The sequence below is a fragment of the Coenobita brevimanus genome, chromosome 101, assembly GCF_032717465.1.
Source record: "Coenobita brevimanus isolate Jiangsu-jjx chromosome 101, ASM3271746v2, whole genome shotgun sequence".
Classification (NCBI taxonomy): Eukaryota; Metazoa; Arthropoda; class Malacostraca; order Decapoda; family Coenobitidae; genus Coenobita; species Coenobita brevimanus.
This window is the reverse complement of record NC_137054.1, coordinates 29523614-29545914: the sequence shown is the minus strand read 5'-3', so window position 1 is coordinate 29545914 and position 22301 is coordinate 29523614. Positions and strand designations below refer to the sequence as shown.

Sequence of the window (22301 nt, the reverse complement as noted above, 5' to 3'; positions counted from 1 at the left end):
GGGGGCGCTCACCATCCACTCACTCGATGTAGTGCTGCTGTCGGGTGTCTGCCCTTTCCTCTCCTCCATCCTTCTTTCCTTCCATCATCATCTGTCTTTCTTTCCTTCATTCTTTCCTTGTCCTTCTGCCTATGGGTGACTCTACACTGAGTGACAAGCCAAATGATTTCTTGTAGACCAGGAAACCATTTACAATGCCGGGTGGTAACCATATAACCAAATTTTGGCACCTGGTGGTTTAGTGGGTAATTATTGCACTCCAGTTGGATTGATCCGGTACAGGTTTATATCCAAGGGGTGGTTGGGGTTGGTTGCTCATGTAATGCCACTCAGGGATGAGTGAGGCTGGTCACTCGTCTTAAATGTCAGGACCAAATGCCTAGCCTGAGGCTCCTACACTTCTCATGGGGCAGTGTAGGATTGGATGATGGATGGATGGATAGATGAATGCTGTTCTTTTATTAGCAAACAGTCTATACATGTTACGTACCTTCTCCCTGATATGGTCAGCCAGAGATAGTCTGTTATTAATAATCACTCCTAGGTCATTCTCCCTTTCTGATATGTGTAGGGTTGATCCTCCTAACTTATAATCCCAGTCTGGTCTTTTGTGACTTTTCCTAAGCTTAATTACATTGCAAGTGTCCACATTAAATTCCATTTTCCTTTTATTGCTCCATTCATGAAGCTTATTTACTTCTTCTTGTAGCCCTTTGCAAGAATCTGTTTTAGTAATTTTCCTTTGTATTTTTGCATCATCCACAAACATATTTAGGTAGCTTCCATTTCCAGTGTTACTGTCTGTGTCACATATATATATACTGTACTAAAAACATCATTGTTGCTAGCACTGAGCCCTGTGGAACTCCGCTAATCACTTCCCTCCAAGATGAGTAATTTTCCTTTAGAACTGTTCTCATTTCCCTTTTTCTGAGAAAATCCTGCATCCAGCAGTCCAGGTTGCCTTTGATACCTCCTTGATGGTACAGTTTCCAGAAAAGTCTCTGGTGCAGTACCCTGTCAAATGGTTTTTTGAAATCTAAATAAATACAGTCCACCCATTGTTTTCTTTTCTGTAATGTTTTTGTAACTCTGTCATAGTAGCTTAATCGATTAGTAACATCTGGTTTTTTCTTTCCAAAACCGGACTGCCTTTCTGTTATCATGCTGTGTTCTTCTATATGGTTTACCCAAATTTCTCGTATCAGCGTTTCTACGAAGTATCTTACTTACAACACTGGTCAGTGATACTGGTCAGTAGCTGGGTGGATTCTGTTTGTTCCGTTTCTTGAATAGGGGAACAATGTTTGCTTTCTTCCAAATATCAGGTAGTTTACCCTGACCTAAAGGATTCCTTGTATATTAAATACAAATATTAAATACAATGGTCTGCTGAACTCTTCCACACATTCATGTAGCAACCAACCTGCAATTTTGTCAGGACCATATTCTTTTCCTTTGTCTAGTTTACTTAACTCTTCCCGTACTTCTCTTTCTCATATTTGTGTATCTGATAATATGTGTGGGCCTGTATGTTCCATATCATCTCAATCAAAATTATTATTTTTTTGTAAAAACTGACTGGAAGTTTTTTTTTAGTGCTCCACAAATATCTTTCTCTTGTATATAGATGATTCCCACATCTGTAAGGGACTGTAATTCATCTTTAACTTTGGTTTTTGCTTCGGCTGTAGCATTAACATGTTACCCGCGTTTCGGCAATATGAGTTCTCTCCCAGGTCGCGTTTCACTTCAAAACTCTCTCCCACCAGTCTGCAAGGAACTATCACAGCGAGAGGATTTATGTCACTTTACTGAGTACCAATGAGGGATACGCCTTCTTAAAAGTAGTGTGTCACTGGTGACCCAACACATGGTATCCTGACATTTTCTTCTCATGTTGGATGATGCACCACCGGTGGATCACTGAGGTAGTATACTAATTTGGCCCAGGTTGCGCAGTTTCCGCTCATTCTTACCTGGCACTTCGTTTTCTTTGGTTTGTTACCATCTCATTCTCTGTCGTGAAGTTCCAGGTGGCACTTAGCTATTTAGGTAATTGAAGGAAGTCCATGCAAAGGTCCAACACTACCTTTTTTATTATTATCTTGTTTCTTGTTCATTTTTCCTCCTCCTAATCTCTTCACCAGCCTTCTAAAGTTTTTTTTGTTCATCACCGAAGACAGTGTTTCTTGCAACCAAGCGTAATGATAGCTGGGTACGTTGAATGCCGTAATAGTAATCATCAGTATCCAGCCAGGGATAATTACAAGTATTGGTTATAATTAATCATTTATGATTATTAAAAAAAGTTTAATAACTAGAAACATCCAGCACTTATCTTTTTTTGTTGTTTCCTAACAAAGTAAATGTAGAACTGTTAGAAACAAGAGTGGTTACTCCATTTTTTCTTCCAGTAAAAAATCACATATTTATCATTAGTAAATTTACTTTTTGTTTGTTTTTTCAAGAAAAGTGTATTTGCATCTCATGGCCCTAGTTCTGCAACATGGAGTTGTTTTTCAATGTTTTTGTGTAATTAATATACAGTACCATGTTGAGTACACCGCTTCCCGTCCGATCAGCGAAGTTAAGCAACGTTGAGTCTGGTTAGTACAGTAATCCCTCCAATATCCGACGTAATAGAGCCATAGGCAGGTCCGGATAGTGGTCCTGTCCGGATATTGGGCCCCAGCTTATGGACTTGTACTTATGGACCCTAACTATGAAAAACACCTAAACAACTCCCTCTGGACATGCATTGCACCTATTTAAGACCCAAATCACACCAATAAGGGACATAAAAGACTGAAATAAATGCAAAAGAACCATAAAATGAGGTTTTAGAGGTGAGTTTATACAATATTAAACATTCTGGGTACTTACAAGTCCCTTGCTCCTGGACTGGTTTGAACCGCCAGTTTGCGGTCCACAGTTAATCCTCTGCACTCTAAATTCTGATTTCTTAACACTGCTCAACACTGTAAATTCCTGTGTGTTCTAGTGGCAAGGTATTGCAGTTTATTCACTTTTTATTCACAAAAAACAAGCACCTGTGCTTGCACTGTTATGAGTATCCGCTCTCCATCGGAGTTAAGCTGTGACTGTTGATGTTGGTGGGGTAACAGAGTTGCCAGATCGCAACAGCCACATTACCAATCTCCTCAACTTTCATTGTCAAATATAACTTTTCATTATCAAATTCGTAAAGCTAGCATATATTCTTCACTAATTATATATACAAGTGGAAATACATGTAATCACTCTCCTTATAACTAACACCATGTTGATTATTTTCACACTATGTAGGGTAGCAGATTAATCAGAGAGAGCAAACAATCCACCATCTCCATCCTGTGTATCCTCATACATGTGAAAAATCCATTTGGTAATGCATTATTCTAATGCATTACCAATCGAATTTTTCATTACCAAATTGGCCCACACTTGGTCATGAAAAATACCAAATGGCAACCTGACAGGGGAGGGGGGGGGGAGGAAGGAAGGGGTGAAGGGACCATGGTGTAACAGCTGTTCGGCACCAGGCGGGAATTTCAAATTATGGGAGGGAAAAAAGTCTGATTTTTTTTTAATTTTTTGCGGTTTTTGGCCCATTTTGGGAATATTGGATCCCAGGAGGATTATGTCCGGTTAGTGGGGATGTTCGGATATTGGGCGTTCGGATATTAGAGGGATTACTGTACTTGGATGGGTGACCGCCTGGGAACACCAGATGCTGTTGGCATCCCTACGTGTCAAGTGGGGTTGGTGGAGGATTAGTGCCCCTCCCTGTAAAACAATTAACTCTAAGCCCTTGGCCACCCCGTTTGGGATATATGGCGTCTGGCAATGGATGAATGAATGAATAGTATTGTTTGACATCTAAATGAAATGTAATAGTCATTACTCAAAGTCTGATATATATTCTCCAACTAAATAGGCATTTCTCTAATCTTATATCATTATCCTATTCAACATGTCTTCTACTGTTGAAGCAGCAACAAAAAACCTGCCCAGCCAATATTCGTGAAGGTGAAATACATGAAAAAGTGAAAACAATTATTACCCTTTATTGCACCATCAGTGTATCAACACGCTAGGAAAGAAGACATCAAATGGTACACCAGTGGCCCAGTACGCGTGTAACGTGTTGAAATAGCTTAGGTTGGTCACTACTTTTATTTATACTGTAATGTCTTCCTCAACCTGTCTCTGAGCCTCCCTCCATATCTTTGTACAGTTACCTCTCAATTAACACGAGTTTAAAAAACTCGTTTTCGTTTTAACACGAGCAAATATTTAAGGAGATATGTTTAACTAACAAGGGTTTCTCGATTTAACGCGACTTTACATGTATGTGATGGTTTCAGATTAGCCGCGCGCGCCTTGGACAGTCCCAAGCTGATAGACCGTGTGTGGCAGTTTATGCATAAATGCAATTTTTTATTTGTCTGTTGCTTAAACTGGTTTTATTCGAACTATAATATTCGAAAATGAAGTTTGGCCCCTTTCTGAGCAATTTGGCTCATTTTCGGACAAAATTTGGCCACAAAAGTGATGGTAGATCTAAATTGTTACAACTTGATGCTGCAGAACAGAAAGAAGAAAACCACTCAGACCAAGATAGAGCAGTTCTTTATGAAGAAGACAGAAAACTTAAGGGAGTTATCTTCATCACCAGTAGCACGGGAGTCAGAGGAAGAGGAAGTACAGCAGAGTAAGGAGGGACAACAAATTTAGGGTGGGGAGCGGCGGGAAGTGGGGTAGCGGGGTAAGGAAGGACAGCAGCAGACGATGAGTGATGCATAGATGAAGTGATGCTGTGTGTTGTTATTGTTTGTGACCTACTTACTGTAATGAAAATGTTGCTTTTGCTGTAGTGTTTTTATGACCTACTAATGCATTAATAATGTTAGGAACTTTCACAGTGCCGTGAATGAAGCAGAATTGAAAGAGTATCCACGTAATAAACGAAAACAGTACGTATTTGGGGAGAAGTAAACAACACTTTGGCCCAACTAGGGCTCAAATGTTGTTTATTTCTCCCCAAATATACTGTTTTTGTTTTTTACGTGGATTTTCCTTCAAATTAATATTGTTGCTTTTAAGTTTAGAGTCGCATAACTCCCCAAATGGGTAGACTTTCCCAGAGTCCAGGAACGTAACCCTCAATATTACCATTGTGTCTTATGAGAAAATTATGTGTAAGAAACGCGTTTTTAACTAACGCAACCTCTCCAGGAACCTAACCCTTGCATTATTTGAGAGGTTACTGTATAATCATTTCTTGCCTGTTTAGGCTATACTTGTAGTTGTTATGCTAGGTACTGCCCAAAAGTTCCAGTAATTTGAAGAGAGGGAGCCAGCCATTTGCAGTTTTGCCTTTTGCCGCTAGGAAGAATCAGCAGCACCTCTTGTGTGTCATTGTGGCTCCGGCCGTGTCTGTGAGAAGACATGTTGTTGAGCTACTCTTACTGTTGTAACATGGTGTCTAGGTGGTTTGGCGGTTTTGCATTGGCGGACCATGCTGAACAAAGAACCTGCATCAAGTTCTGCCTCAAGATCAACAAGATGGCTGCAGAAACTCACCGGTTGCTTCAGCAAACTTTTGGTGACAATGCCATATCCCAAAGCAGAACATTTTTCTGGTACAAGCAGTTCAAGGAAGGACAAATGTCTGTCGAAGACAATGACCATTCTGGATGATCGTCAATGGCAACAGCACCAGAAAACATCGGAAATGTTTATCAGGCTATCCTTGCAAATTGTAGATGAACTACCCATGATGTTTGTGATATCGTTGGACTGTCGTACTGGAGTGTACAACGCATTTTGTCGAACGTGTTGGGTATGAGACACATCACTGCAAAATTTGTGCGTTGTAGTGCAAGAGCTCAAGAATCAGGTCATAGATGATGCCACCTTCATATCCAAGGTCATAACTGGTGATGAATCACGGGTTTATGGTTATAACCCGGAAACAAAGCAGCAGTCATCACAATGGAAGTCTTCCAATTCACCGAGGCCGAAAAAAGCGCGTCAAGTTTGCAGCAACATCAAGTCAATGTTGATCATTTTCTTTGATATCCAAGGGATTTTGTTCACAAGGAATTCGTCCCACTCAGTCAGTCTGTCAGCGGAAAGTTTTACTGTAAAGTTTTGCAGTATCTGAGGGGGAACATTCAGCGCAAACATCCAGAATGGAGGAAGAACAAGGACTGGGTCCTGCATCATGACAGTGCCCCTGCCCACACATCAATTGTTATCTGGCAGTTCCTGGCTTCCACTAACATGGTAGTCATTCCCCATCCACCCTATTCACCTGACTTTGCCCCTGCTGCTTCTTCCTGTTTCCCAATCTGAAATTATGACTGAAAGGGCATAGATTTGCCTTGATTGAGGAGATCCAGACAGAATCGCAGGAGGTGCTCAAGACCATCATGTCTGAAGCCTTCCAGGGATGCATGGACTCGTGGAAAAAAAGGCAGAGACCCCTGTAGATATGCCCAAGGGAATTACTTTGAAGGTGACAATGAGAACTAGGAGGTAAGATAACTTATTTTCCTACAATATTGAAATTACAGGAACTTTTGGGTAGCACCTCGTATGCCCTCTCACTGTTGTGTCTTCTGTATCTTTTCCACAGCAAGTGTCTTTTTTCTTTTGATTTTTTTCATTCTGTTTTAAACCATTTCTTTATTTTCATTTCTGTTTCTTTGTGCTGAAGGATGTATTTTTGGACTGCTGTTTCACAAAGATCACAGAATTTTCTATATGTAATATTTAATTCTTGTCCTCCAAGCTCCTTTTTTTAATCTGTTTGTAAGAAGTATTTCTTCAGGTCATGATAGTTGCCCTTTTTGTAGTTTAGACTCTTTTTGTAACTGTCATTACTGGTAACAGTGTCATGTAATCCTGGAGTTGCAATTTAATACTGCATGGTCACTCTTGCTGAATGGAGGGTGATACATTATATTGTCAATATCATTTTCTTGCCGGGTATATATAAGATCTAGTACTGATGGATCATCAGGTTCTCTTTTTCTAGTGTTTTCCATTACATGCTGTGTTAGGAAAAACTCCTGCACAAGATCCAGGACCTTTTGATCCCAACAGCTTTCACAGCTTCATACATCTAGAGTATTCCAATTTACATTTGTATTGAAATCACCAGTTAATATAATTCTTTCAGATTTCTCTTCCATTCTGGGTAGTAATGTTGTTAACCCTTAGCCTGCGGCAGCAGTTGGTGAGACGCACCTAAAAAAAAAAAAATAGTCTTTATATAGATTCCCCCAACCACAGAACTTGATCATAAATATAGTTACACTCAACCCTCGGCTATCACGGGTTCCGCTATAGCATATCTCGCTATCACGCCTATATAAAAAACTATCCAAATACCTTTATAATGCACTAAATGCCTGCTATCGTGCATCGCAAATATTCGAAAATTTCAAAAAGGCCAGGCACCAGTGCTCTGCCCAGCCAACAAAAGCTTCACCCCGTGATTGGTCTTGTGATGTCAGGGCCAGCCGAGTGCTGATTGGCTGCCTGACCGAGTCTCCTTCCCGCCAAACCATTCAAGTGCGTGCCCTCAGACTGTGAACAGTGATAGCGAGAACAAGAACTTTTTTTTATTATATGACCATGGCCAACGTACCCCCTGCCCTTCCCCCTACCATCACCCAACATAATGCTGTGGCACCTGGCAGGGAAATAAAGAAGAGGAAGAACCTAAGTTATGCAGATTAACTGGAAATGTGAAACTTATAGAGAATGATGAGACCAAGCAAAGTGTGGGGAAGAAACATAACATCAGTGAATCAACTGTGAGGGGTATTTATAAGAATCGTGATCACATCATAAAACATGCTCATTTTTAGACTATTATATATTAACATGTGGTACAAAAAAGGTATCTCAGGGGTAAATATTGAGGTCATGGCACCAATTAGTATTATTACCATAAGTTCTTCAATTCGGCCATCACGGTTTCGGCTTTAGAACATCCATAGCGGGACCAATTGGGAGTGATAGCCAAGGGTTGAGTGTACACCGCATTATGATAGGTTTTAACATAATCTATAAATAGACTGTACCGCAATGTAAGGCTTTAACATAATCTGTATATAGACTCCGCTGCAATGTAAGGCTTTAACACAATCTATATATAGACTGTACTGCAATGTGGAACAATTGTTACATTTCATTAGCATAGCAAAGATGCTTATAATACTAAAACCTTTATTTTGTTAGCAGCTATTATTCATATTTGTAAAAGTAAGGTAAATGGAATCACTCACACCCACAAGCAAAGCTATGTCCAGGACTTGTGCTCTGGATGTGGTTTCCCTCCACCCTCCCTCACTAAATTGTTGCTAACCCAACCTAATCTCTAATGGGTTTGTTCCTCCTGTGGTACATGATTCTGAGTACGACATCCAAATATCAAAAGAAAAGCATGAAATAAGTTCTACAGGAGAAACAAAAGAGTGCTGCACCTCCTCTAAGAGCTGGGAACAGACTGATTGAGTCACCATGTGCACACCCTTATATAGGCCCCCTGCTACCCATTGGTTGCCAGATAGGGTTATCTGAGGCTCTAGGGCACTTACACATTGCTGTCTATATATAGTCTCTGCTAAGATTTACAGGGGACAATTTTGGGGGTAGCGTCTATATATAGTCTCCCCGCAATTTTTCAGTTGATTTTACAGTCTTTATATAGTACCACCGCCAGCTAAGGGTTAAACTCTGAATTGTATTTTCTGCCAGGTCTTCATATTCGCCTCTTATCCATGTGTGTCTTTTGGATGGCATGTATAAATTTACCACAATTAATTTCCCATCAGATGTGTTAATCTCCAGTGCAATCAGTTCTGCTTGTGAGGGTATATCAATTTTTATTTCTTTGACTTGTAGATTTTTCTTTCTTAAGATTATAATTCCTCCATCTTTTCTTAAATTTCTGTCTCTTCTCCATATATTGTATTCCTCTAAGTGTAGGATATAGTTTGATATCTTTGGGGTTAATTTTTTTTCATTTAGGCAAATCATATGTTTTTCCTTTCTTTGGTATTCCTCTGGTATAGTGTGTGTGTGTGTGTGTGTGTGTGTGTGTGTGTGTGTGTGTGTGTGTGTGTGTGTGTGTGTTTACTTAATTGTACCGTGTTATACAAGATTTGAGCTAAGCTCATGTTTTCCCATATCATTTAACGAATATTTATTATCCAATCTAGATTTAAACAAATGTATGCTCTCTGCATGCATCACCTCTCGCTCCAAATTATTCTGTTTATAGCTCTGTTTGGAAAACTGAATTTCTTTGTATCATTGAGGCATTGACTCTTCTTCAGCTTGAACTCATGTCATTTTGTTCTTCCATCATCTTTCACAAAGAGATCCTCTCTGTCCACTTGTTCTGTTCATCTTACTCCTCTAAACATTGCAATCAAATCTCTCCTCCTCTTCTTTCTCTCAGGGTTGACAGTTTCAGCTTATCTCTCCTCAAAAGACAACTCCTTCAAGCTTGGTGTCAATTTTGTGGCTCTCCTTTGTATTCTTTCTAGTTTACTGGTGTGCTTTGTCAAGTGTGGTGACCATATCACTGCTGCATATCCAGTCTCTGTCTTACCATGGTCACTGTTAACTCTCCCAGTATCTCTTCATCCATATAATTAAATGCCACCCTCATACTGTTCAGTAGCCCGTAATTTCCTCCAGTAATTCTGTTTATATGTTTCTCTGGCGATAGGTTATCCTGCATAGTTACATCAAGTCCTTTTCTTCATTTGCCCTCCTTATTATTTCATCTCGCATCCTCTACTCATACTTTGTCTCTTATCACTGACTCCCATTTCCAGTACATGACATTTATTAGTACTGAATTCCATTTTCCACATTTGACTCCACTTGTAGAGTTTATCCAGATCTTTTTCCAGTTCCTGCAACAATTTACTCTTTCAATACGTTTCATAATTTCTGCATTAGCAATTGATGCAGTGTGTAGTGAAATGCTGAAGCATGGGGGAGAGATAGTAATGGAATGGATGTGGAAGATGTGCAGATTGGCCTGGGAGGAAGGTAGAGTCCCGGAGGATTGGAAGTCAGGTATAATTATTCCCTAGTACAAAGGAAAAGGGGAAAAAGAAGAGTGTGGTAATCATAGGGGCATTTGTCTTCTTAGTATACAGTAATAGGAAAAGTATATGATAGGATACTTATTGATAGAGTAAGGGAAATAACAGAGGAATTAGTTGGAGAAGAACAGGGAGGTTTTAGGAAGGAAAGAGGTTGTGTAGATCAGATATTCATTCTTAGATCCTTAGTGAAAAGTAACTAGAGAAGGGAAAGAAGCTGTATGCAGGCTTTCATGGATTTGGAGAAAGCATATGACAGGATGGATAGACAAGGATTGTGGAAAGTATTAAGAATATATGGAGTAGATGGGAAGTTGTTGAAGGCCATGAAGTGTGTGTATGAGGGTGCTAAGGCTGCAGTGCATGTAGATGGTGAACTGAGTGAATTTTTCTATTTGAAGGTTGGGATGAAACAGGGATGTGTCATGTCTCCATGGTTGTTCAGTCTGTATATGGATGGCGTTATAAAAGAGATACAAGGTAGGGCAGTGGATGTTGGAGCGGGCCCTAGTGAGAGAGGGCAGTGTTTGGAAACTCCCTGTACTGTTGTTTGCAGATGATACTCTGGTGTTAAGTGAAAACGAAGGGGAGCTGCAAGGCTTGATGGATGAGTTTGGGAGAGTGTGTAAGAAACGGAATCTAAAGGTGAATATAGGGAAGAGTGGAGTAATGGTCTTCGAGAGAAGTGAAGTCAGTGAATGTACAGTGGGATTGGATGGGAAGGAAATGGAGATGTGAGTGCATTTAAGTACTTGGGTAGTGTGATGAGTAAGGATGGAGGTTTGGAGGGTGAAGTGCTTGAAAGGGTGCAACAGGGAAGAAAGGTTGCTGGTTCCTTGAAAGCAGTGATAAGAAACAGGGACGTGAGCATGGAAGTGAACAAGTTACTACATGACAGTATTGCGAAACCAACTCTAATGTATGTAAGTGAAGCTTGAACCATGCTGGAGGGACAGAAGTCAAGAATGAGAGCAGTGGAAGTGAGTTATTTGAGAGAAGCCTGTGGAGTCACATGGAGAGACAGGCTGACAAATGAGGACGTGAAGGAATGTTGTGGTGTGGATGTGGATGTGATAGTTAGTGTTAGGAGAAACACATTAAGTGGTTTGGCCATTTAGAGAGGATGGAGGGTGAGAGACTGATGAGGAAAGTGCATGTGAGTGAAGTGGGAGTGAGTAGAGGGAGGGGGCGGCCAAGGATGCGATGGAGGGATGGAGTGGAAAGGTATATGAGAGAGGGAGGTGTGAGCTGGGAGTAGGGCAATGAAATGGCGGGGACAGAGAGACATGGAGGCGATTTGTTTGTGGCTACCCCTTATGGGATTGAGGCGTCTGGCAATAGATAGATAGAAGTACTCAACCCTTCAGGCATGTCGTTTATATATATCAAGAACATAATTGGGACCAACACTGAACCCTGGGGCACTCCACTAATTACCTTTTTCCAGTGGGAAAGCTTGTTTCTTATTGCAGTTCTCATTTCTCTTCGTGTCAAATAATTTTCCGTTCATTTCAACAATATCTCATTTACACCTCTATAGGTTCTCAGTTTCCAGAATAATCTTGTGTGTGGCACTCTGTCAAAAGCCTTTTTAAAATCCAGGAAAACACAGTCTACCCATCCTTCCCTCTCTTGAATAGTGTCTGTCACTCTACTGTAGTAGCTCAGTAAGTTCATAACACATGACGACCCTTCTCTAAATCCAAATTGCTTGGATGTTATTACGATATTCCCTTCAAGGAATTTTATCATTTTTTAAAATGACATTTTCACATAGTTTGCAGACTATTCTACTATAGTGAGGGAGACCGGTCTGTAGTTAAGCGGGTCCTCCCTCTCACCACCTCTGTAAATTGGAACTATATTTTCTCTTTTCCATTCAGTAGGTAGCTCCGCACTTTCAGTGGAAAACCTTATAATATCATAGGTAGGCCTCACTAACTGGTCTACACATTCTTCCAAGATCCAACCAGTTACTTCATCCAGTCCCATTGTCTTTCTCACATCTGTATCCTTCATCAATTGAAGAACCTCATTTCCCTCAACTGCTACTGTTTCCAGTTTCCGTGTTTGCATCTATGTTTCAGGTTCTTGGAATTCCTCTTCTGTTACAAATACCAACTGCAATTTGTCATTCATTATGTTACACATTGCCTCGTCTTTTTCATATATTACATTACCATCTCTCAATGTCACTATGCTGTTCTTGTTCTTATTGTTACTATGAGCAAACATGTAGAACAGCTTAGGTTCTTTCTTGGCTTTTATTAACAATATGCATCTCGTATTTTTGTTCCTCCTCCCTTCTTGCTTTTACGTAATCATGTTTTACTTCTTTGTACTCATTCCAAGCTTTTTCAGTATATCTTTTTCTTACTTTATCCCATGATCTATTCCTAATTTCAAGTGCCTCCCTACATCTTTTATTAATCCAATCTTTCTTTCTGTCTTCCTTTTTTGCAGCAACTTTAGAAACATGGTTTCTGACACCCTCCTAATATATTTTTATAAATATTTTATATCTCTCCTGGATATTTTTCCCTCTCTCCATTTCACTCCAGTCCATATCTCTACAATATTGTCTTAAGGGATCAAAATCCACTTTCCCATAGTTATGTCTATTTTGTTGATATATATATCTCCTCTTTCTCCCATGTCCCTTCCCAATACAGTACCTCCATCTCCACAGCCAGGTTATCACTATTTCCTTGGGGGCATTGATACTGCAATTTCTCTATATATCTTTACAGTTTCTTGTGAAAATCAGATCCAGTCTTGATGGTGTATCCTCCCCCCAAATTCACATATTTTCTTAACCCCTTACCCATGGGCCGTCACTACCGTGACGCTTGTTAAATAAGTGCCATACCGCAGGGTGTCACTTCTGTGATCCAGGGATTTTTTAAATCGCCTGGGCTTTCAAGTGCAGTCTTGTATCATCTGTCAGTACTGCCAGTGTGTAGCTATAGGCAGTGCTGCTAATACCACTAGTACTCACATCCAGTATTACCAATTTAGCCATTTTTCTGTGTTTACCTTGCCTCCCTACCTCCCCTCCCCTCCCCCCTCCCCCCACCTAGTTACAGCCTGGCCGCAACGCAACTCCCAGCTGGTTTTTTCCATTCACTTTTTCCATTGAAATGTGCCCTATGCCCTGTTCTCATACTAAAAAAAATATTTTTAAAAAATGGGAAATGGCTAATTGATGCTGCCATTGGCCATAAGTAGCTAATGTATCACTTGGCAACACCCCACATTCTCATGGTCACAAATTTTCCCTATTTGTTACCCTTTGAGATGTCCCTTATGACCTATTCGCATACAAAAAAATATATATATAAAAAAAAAAAAGGGAAAAGGCTAAGTAACACTTCCATTGACCTGGAAGTTGCTAATTTATTGTGTATTGTCTAGATTTCCTGCTATCTCCGCGGGAGGGGCACGGCACGGTTCAGCCATCCCCGGGGGTAAGGGGTTAACCAACTGTATTAAATATTTTCCGTTATCACCTCCACCAGTTCATACCCCCTGGTTTCCACATTGTTTGCTGCATCAGTTCATTCCGAATCGACCTCTTTATAGTTAAAATCACCCACTTGCAGCACTCTATTTCTTCGCTCAGTTATCTTCCTTAACATATCTAGAGACTCACTCATTAACTGTTCATACTCATCCCTATTCCATGCACTGGTCCTTGGTGGCATGTACATTACTACCATGTCTAAATTTTCACCATGTTCTTCCACTATTTCCACTCTCAGTATTTCCAGTTTCATATTTCCTGAATGTATCCTTTTTGTATTTACCATTTAATCACTCATAATCATCACTTCTCCTCCAAACTTTCCTTCTCTGTTTTTCCTCCACACATTATAGTCTTCCCAAGCAAGCACATTTGCATCGAATTCACTCCTTAATTTAGTTTCAGCTAGACATACCACTTTTGGCTTCTTTTCCCTAATACAGTCACCAAGTTGTAGCTTCTTCATTATCAGTCCATCAGCAGTTGTATACATTACCTTTATCATATGAGCCTGAGTCTTCTCAATCACTTCCTTTTTTGCTCTAACTTTACCTAGGCCTACCAAATCATTTTGTAATATTCTTTTTAGTCTTTCTTTTTATTCCGCTTTTTGAGTTTCATATCTTTCACTTTCCAAAAAAAACACATCTCTTTGTTCCTGTAATCTTTCCTCATTTTTGCTAATAGCCTCTTCCAGCAATGTTTTCAGTTTAGTTTTCTCATAGGAGTTCAGATATTTTCTTATTACTCTTTTCAGATTTTCATCATCACAGCCTGTGTGTGGCTTCATATCATTCAATTTATTCATTCAATTTATATTTTCATTCATAAATTTAACCTGGATAAGCCTAATGTCAGGTCCTTCCATTTTATGATGGCCTACTCTTCATACATCCTCTATTTCTCGTTCCCAGTTTCTTCCTTCTTCATTTATCATGGTAAAAAATTCAATGATTTGGTTATTTCTTCATTCTTCCTAGTGTGCTTTGATTTCTGTTGCTTCTCCTCAACTCTTAAGATGATCACACATCTATTCCTTTCATCTGTGCTCCTCACAATTGCTTCCATTTTTTTTTTTTTTTTTTTTTTTTTTTTTTTTTTTACCACTTCACTTTTGAAGATGCCTCATTGTTTGCCTGCCGATTTTTTTTTTTTCTTGTATTATTATTTCTCTCAGTTCTGGCATCTCTTCATGCCCTTTAACCACTCATCCTGTTTGTTCTTGCACTCGTTACAGAGCTGTACATGCTTTCTCAGTCAAACAGTCAGTTTCACTCATTTTCTTTCTCAGTTCTTTATTTTCCTCTTCTGAATCACTTATTTTCTTCTTGAAGACTTTCTCCTTGGCAGTACTCAGCTCCTTCTCATCTTTTGTCTCACCTTTCTTTGGCTTTAAACTATCACTTATCATGTTTTCTCGATTACTGCTTCCATCTTTGAAATTGAAATCATTAATGCTTTTGTTAACTCACACATGTCAGTTTTATGGTCAAACCCTTCAAAATCATAATTGGTGCCAACACTGAGCCCTCTTGAAGGGAACAATTTGTGGGCTCCTGGCCTTTGGTTCCTTCATCTGTGCATTAAAAAATGAATAATTAAATAAAATGTCGGTGACGGTGAGTGCATAATGTGTTTTTTCTGTGTTTCTAATGTCACTGTCTTATTCCTCGTATGTCTGAGGGGAGTAGGATATGTCTTTTGAGGGCACATCATTACACATTTTTGGTCATACAAAAGTCTTAAGGGGATTAGTGGATATTAAACTGGAGATGAGCTCAACACATTAGCTTGTATATAATGGTATTCAGTGGTCACTCTTATATGTGAATCCATTGTGCTGTGTGTGGTAGCCTAGGTTAACACATTAGCTACACATCACGAGGATGTCTGTACTGGGAAAGTAGTCTCTCTCTCTCTCTCGTTGGTATCGGGTTCGGAGATCTGCTTTCATATACAGGTATACCCCGGTTTAACAATGCAGCTGGTTAGGTAAAAATCCATCGTTAGGAGGGGTATCGTATATCGGGGTAGATTTAACATGTAAAGTAATGGGATGCATTTTTCAGCCTTGGGTTTACCCCCAGCCAATTCCAAAGCCCACCCAAGTGAGCCCAAAAATAAAGGTAAAGACCATCTAAGTGGCCTAACAGCAGTAAAAGAAGCTAACCTAAGCCTAACACCTGTAAATAACTCACTAAAACCAACAAACAAAAACTGAAAATCGTCAAATATAAGTATGGAAAAAATCAAGCTTGGTAAACTGTACCCCAAAATGACAATGTCCACTACACCTATGGCTAAAACACATTAATCTAAGTCTAAAAACAATTTATAAATCAACCTAAACACAAAATTTTGTCTGAAATATCATCAAAATCAGTAAAAAAAATCTAAACTCATAGTTAAACTGGGGTTTGGCCCAGTTTAGGCAGGCTGTAGTGGTATTTCTACCACCATTGTTGAGCTGGGGTATCACATCTAGGGGTGTTGTATATTGAAGTATACCTGTACAGTATTTCAGTAAATAATTAGAGAACCAGATTACAATTTGTGTGATTGATGTTCATGAAAATTTAAAAGTAGCACTGGGCAAATACTTGTACAGGTGCGTCACCAGGTGGTTGCAGTGGGAACAGCGCTGGCCACTCCGTCTTTGCCAGTCGGTGCTCAGCAGGGACCTGTTATGTTGACAAACAAGAACTTGCAGTGCATGCGTGCCACCCTCTCAATGGCTCACTGCCATGGAGGTGTCCTTGGAGCGGCCTGGCATCTTCTCCTCACCACACTGCAGCATCTTGTTTGGATTCTTGGACTTAAGCCATCTACTGGAGGCAGCCTCAAGGTTAGTACAGTAACAGGTACCTTTATTCTCTCTCTCTCTCTCTTTTTTTTTTTTTTTTTTACTATCCACACTTATCAGATATTCTCAGACTGCAGGTCACTTGCATGAAATAGCTTTACTGAGTTGCATAGCCCAGGGACTTTACACTCCTGATGGGTTGTTACTGGGTGGAAGGTGGATGCATGAAGCATTGTACATACATCATCTAATCCTGTGTTGCCCCATGAGGAGTGTAGGATGAAGCATTGTATATTATAATAATCTGAGATTTTTCTTTATAGTCACTGCAAAGGTCATCTGAACTTTTCATATTGTTGATTATAGTCACGGCGCATGACTCTGAGGTTGTTATTATCGTGCTCTGGCAACCTACCATTCAAAATTGCATCTGATTTCTTGTATAATATGAGACGCATGTGATTGTGTATAATATGTTCGTGTATAATAATATTCGTGTATAATATATTCGTGCATAATAATATGATTTGTGTATAATATGACACAAAGTCGGACGCACTTGTGAATGGTAGGTTGCCAGGGTATGATAATGACAACCTCAGAGTCGTGCGCCACGACTATAGTTGCTTGTACAGTACTACTTTGAAATTTGTAAGGGGTATGTGTACAATACCATCATCAATCTGAATTTTCTAATACTCATCGTACCTCAATATCAGACATAAAGCTAAATATCTCTTTCAGTTTATTCATAACAGAACTGATTCCTTTTCTTAGTGTGACCAAATGAAAGACAGTATTTTTTATTATGTGTGCAGCAGTTTTTCATAAATTATCTGCAACATTATAGTCAGAATGATTGTTAAATCTTGAAGATTTATGTGAGAATAAAGTAGAAGTCGAGTATCCACATAAGTTCCATCAGACAGTTTTTAATATCATACAAAAAGGGGCATGAATGATTGTGGGTATATCAAATAAATGGCAAACATTTCAGTTTGTTTATACTGGGCAGTTTAGAGCAAAGCGAGAGGATTCAGGGAAGGAGCAGTTGTGGAAGAGTATTTCATCATGTTAATCTCTGTCTGTCTGTCTGTCTCTCTGTCTGTCTTTCTCTCTCTCTCTCTCTCTCTCTCATATTACAGTATCATATACAGTACTGTATTAAGCCTGCAGGTAAAATATGTGAAGTGAGAGAGAGCAAGAGAGTTGCAAGAGTTACATGGAAAATTTAATATCTCTGAGTGTTTGTGATCCATACTGAGGAGATATTTCATATTTGCATGGGAATGCCTGTCCAATTTGCTATAATTCTGGTATAAGTAAGAACCTATCAAGATTTCTTTTAAACTGCTCTGCTGTAGTGATACAGTATTAACAATATCCATGTGGAGTCTGTTGCCGGTGGAGTAGATATTGTATGTGAAAATTTTTTCACATATGTTGGTGTTAAATCTTTTGAGTTCCAGCTTCCAACCATGGCTGCCTGTTAAGTTTGTGTCGAGACTAAACAGGTTTCTATTGTTGAGTTTGTCAGACCCATTCAGTATTTTAGACACTTCAGTGAGCTGACCTTGAAGTCTAAAATTTTCAAGTGAAAACAGTCCCCACTGCCATCAGGCGATCTTGATAACTCAGTCTCCAGATGGGTGGAATAAGTTTTGATGTTGTAGCTTCGGCTGTTTCTAGTCGACCTATGTTTTTCCTAAGTGTTGATGAACAAAATTGCACAGCATACTCCAAAAGTCTACAAAGGCATTATAGAGTGTAAGAAAAATCTCCCTATTCCTACAATGAAACTGTAGCCTAGCAATTTCTGGGCATTGTTCAATAATTTGATGCTCTGTTTGGAAAATATTAAGTCACTTCTGATCAGTACACCTGAGTCCTTTTCTGAGTCAGCCATCCTCAAAGTTCTCTCCAACAGTTGACCCAGGATTTGCATGGCCAGTATGCATCACCTTGCATTGCTCCAAGTTGAATGGCATAGGCCATGTCTCAGACCATTCCCCTAGCCTGTTCAAGTTTGTCTGGAGTTTTGCAATCCCTTCAGCACTGCTCACATTTGCTCCAGGTTTGATGTCATCTGCAAACTTTGACATCACACATAACAGGCTAACATCTGTGTCACTGATATAAATAATGAACAGGAGTGTACCAAGGACTGACTCTTGTGGAACTCCAGAAGTGACTGAAGCCCAATCAGAGGTAATTCCATTGATCATTCACTGTTTCCTACCTGTAAGCCAGTTTTTTCTCCAGAGCATAACCTTCCTACTAATACCAAATGCTTGCACTTTTGACATTAGTTTGAGGTGAAGCACTTTGTTGAATGCCTTTTGAAAATTTAAGCAAAGGATGTTTGCTGCTTTATTCCTGTCATACTAACTCAACTTTTTGTGGAAAAATTTAAGCAAGTTGGTTAGGCATGATCTGTGTCATCTGAACCCATGCTGGGAGTCCATAAACTGATTGTGATTTTCCAGGTGTTTGACTATCCTGACTGCAGTCACTTCTTCTAACAGTTTTATTATGATGAAGGCTAGGCTGATTGGATGGTAATTCTCAGGATATTCCTGATCCCCTAGCTTAAAGACTGTCACATCTGCTGCCTTCTAGTCTTCTGGCACTTCCCCCATATCCACCAATTTGTTGAAGGTTTCTGCAGGTAAAGGAGCTACATTGGTCATGCACCTCTTTAACCCCTACACCGCGGGCATGTTTACCGATGTTTTGCGAGTGCCGCGGGGTTATTCGGGCTCCGACAGACTCTCAAAAAATATTTGCCAAAAATCAGTTACTAGTCCTAGAATATTAAAATTACATATGCTAATGGCACATACGTTCAGCTTTCTCCTGGAATGTTTGTTGAGCCTTCGTCAGTTACCGTAGGACTTGTGGAGACCTCTGAAGTTGGGTAACGAAGTCTCCACTTTACACTTCCCGACAACCCGTAATATGATTACCACAGCCAGATATTAACACTATAAACACTACTCTATGATTTTCAAGTAGATTGGGATCCATACTAAAAAAAAAAAACCCACTGTGAAAGCAATGAAAATTACGAGCGCGTCTGACCGTCGCACTTACGCTAGTTTGCTCTTGGTACTCTGTCATTTATTATTCGTAAAACCCCTCACACTTTATATTTCTATTACTATATAACACTTATATATATCTACAGTCTTTATCCATAAGTTTCCTTCAGTAGTATTAGTTTATTGTCACTGTAGGGATTCAATTTCTTTCAGTAAAATACGTAGCATTCACTTTCTCGTCCTGTATACTAGCATTGAGAGTGAATGTCACTTTTGTCTTCACTCTCATAACCCATAGTATTCAGACATGCTAGAGTGAAACTTTCACTTTCATTACTCCTAGGGTATATACTCGTATTCTTATAATACTACTCATTTACATTTCTATTTACGTTCTCTATTTTATTTACGTTATTTACATTTCTATTTTATTTACACTGTGTTATGCACTGTCACTTGAAGTAACTTTTAAAACTATTTTCCATTGTTCACATATATTTACATTCATTACTTTCACTTGCTGTTTACACATTATTTACACATTATTTACAATTCCACTTGCACTGTTTTACTCAATAGAAAGATTGTAGTCACTCTTTTATCAATTGTCAGCCCTTTACCTCTTTCCAAACAAGGTTTAGTAGGGGGTAAAGGTCACAGGGCCCTTTGCATGGGGGTGAAAAAGTCCCTGAAGTCAGCAAGAAGAAACAGACGTACCTCTACTTCGGAAGATGAGAGTAAACTGATAACGGAGGGCCGGGGTAGAGGCCTACTTAGGGGATATTCAGTGCTACCAATGTTCGCTCTTGAAACAGCTATGTATAGCACTGAAATGATTGGCAGGAAATCTAGACAATACATTATAAATTAGGTAGTTCCAGGTGAATGTAAATATCACTTAGGCTTCTCCCTTCCCTCCTTACATGTATATTTATTACGAAAATAGATTATACGGCATATTTCAAGAGGAAATAAACAGCGAAAATTAGCGAACGAGTGCATGTGAGGTGTTGTCAGGTGATAATTAGCCAATTCCAGGTGTGTGGCACTCTCACTTACCTTATTTCTTTCTTGTATATATTATTTGGTATAAGAATAGGGCATAGGGCTTATTTCAATAGATGAAATCAGTGAAAAATTCCAGGGAAGATTTACTTAGCGTAGCACGGCCAGGCAGGCGAGAGGATAGGGTAATGGAGGGGGGGTAGGGAGGGGAGTCAAGAACGGGGAGAAATGGCTAAATTGTCAGCAATGGATGGGAGTATAGATGAGATTAGGAGTGCTGACTAGTGTTGGACATTGGCAGTACTGATAGATGATACAAGCCCCCACTTGGAAGCCCGGGTGAATTCAAAATAACACAGAATCACAAAAGCGACGCCCCGCGGTATGATCCCTTGCTCCCAAGCGTCACGAAAGTGACGCCTCGCGGTTAAGGGGTTAAGAACTCTTGGAGGGATTTTATCTGGACTAGGTGACTAGTAAATATTTTGCTTTCCAACTCTTCTTGCTGCCTCCTCAAGTGTACAGCAGAGGATTATGGAATCTTCACTCTCATGGACCAGAGAGAGAGAGAGAGTGTGTGTGTGGTATTTGTTCTGTAATCTTTAGATGTTAGTATGAACATGGCTTACAAGCCCAGTAAAGATAGTGCTGAAGCTGAATGAAACAAGGGGTTGGTTGAAGGAGGCAAGATATACAAATTTGTGGCCAGAGAATGGGATGTCATATGTGTTGAGACAGTCATCAAGTCCTTCAAGAAATGCGGCATCTGGAATGCATAGAATGTTGATGAACAAATTTGGATGAAGAGGACAGCAACAGTGAAGGCAGAATTGAAGTCAGCTAACTGAGTCAGTCCCTTATGATGGCAGACTTTGTGTGCTAGTCATGCAGCTAACTTTGAAGGATTGTACATACTGTGTGATGATGAGTTTTGCATTAGAAATACAGCTGGGGTTTATAAGATTTTAGATTGTCTGTCATATGATTAAACTGAGTGACAAGCCAAATGGTTTCCTGTACCCAGGAAACCATTTACTACACTGGGTGATAACCATAAAACCAGGGTTTTTAGCAGGGTTAAGTGCCCCCCAGATTCCCTTATCCAAAATCACTCATCATGGCAGTTGTTTCAGAGAGCCTCAGAGGGCCCAATACCTGCCCAGGGCCCCAACCCAATGGGCAGATTCGCATGGCCATGTGGAATGTGAGAGGTGTGAATGAGGAGAGCAAGAGGGTGGAAGTGGTAAATGTGTTCAGAAATGCGAGATAGGCCGTGATGGCATTGTGTGAAACGAAGATGAAAGGGTGTGAAGTGGAGGAGTGGGAGAGTGTGAAATGTGTAAGATCGGGCATGAATGGGCAAGGTAGATACAAGGAAGGAGTTGCTTTGTTGATGAATAAGGTGTGGCAGAGTGGAAAGAGAGACTTCAAATGTGTCAGCTCGAGGTGTGTGTATGTCAAGTGTTAGTGCATATTGCTGTTAATGTGTGTGTGTGCACACACTTGTTACGTTCCGAGTGGTGACGTCATCGGAAGGGTCTTGCAGTATGCAGGCGGAGCCCGCTTACTTGGAAATGTGGGGCCGGTGAGTTCGGTTGTTTCGCATCCTAATACTGGTAACAGAGCGTAGTTTGAGCATAATGGCGTCAACTAAGTGGCCTCCAAAACTTGAAAATGATTCTTCCTATGAGAGTTGGAAGAAGGACATCGACATTTGGTGTGAAAAGATGGACTTACCAAAAAAGAAACAAGCTCTAGCCATTCACCTTTCATTGTCAGGAAGAGCG

At 39.9% G+C, this 22301-nt stretch overlaps 1 protein-coding gene across 1 annotated transcript in view; it reads left to right on the top strand.

The window, feature by feature from the left end:
* The window catches only part of LOC145414995 (protein MON2 homolog), a 570120-nt gene that overhangs the window by 197035 nt on the left and 350784 nt on the right, over window positions 1-22301 (top strand). Inside the window, exon 13 of the mRNA XM_080284414.1 lies at window positions 16274-16510. Coding sequence (XP_080140540.1) covers window positions 16274-16510 — 237 coding nt within the window. The remainder of the gene's footprint in view (window positions 1-16273; window positions 16511-22301) is intronic.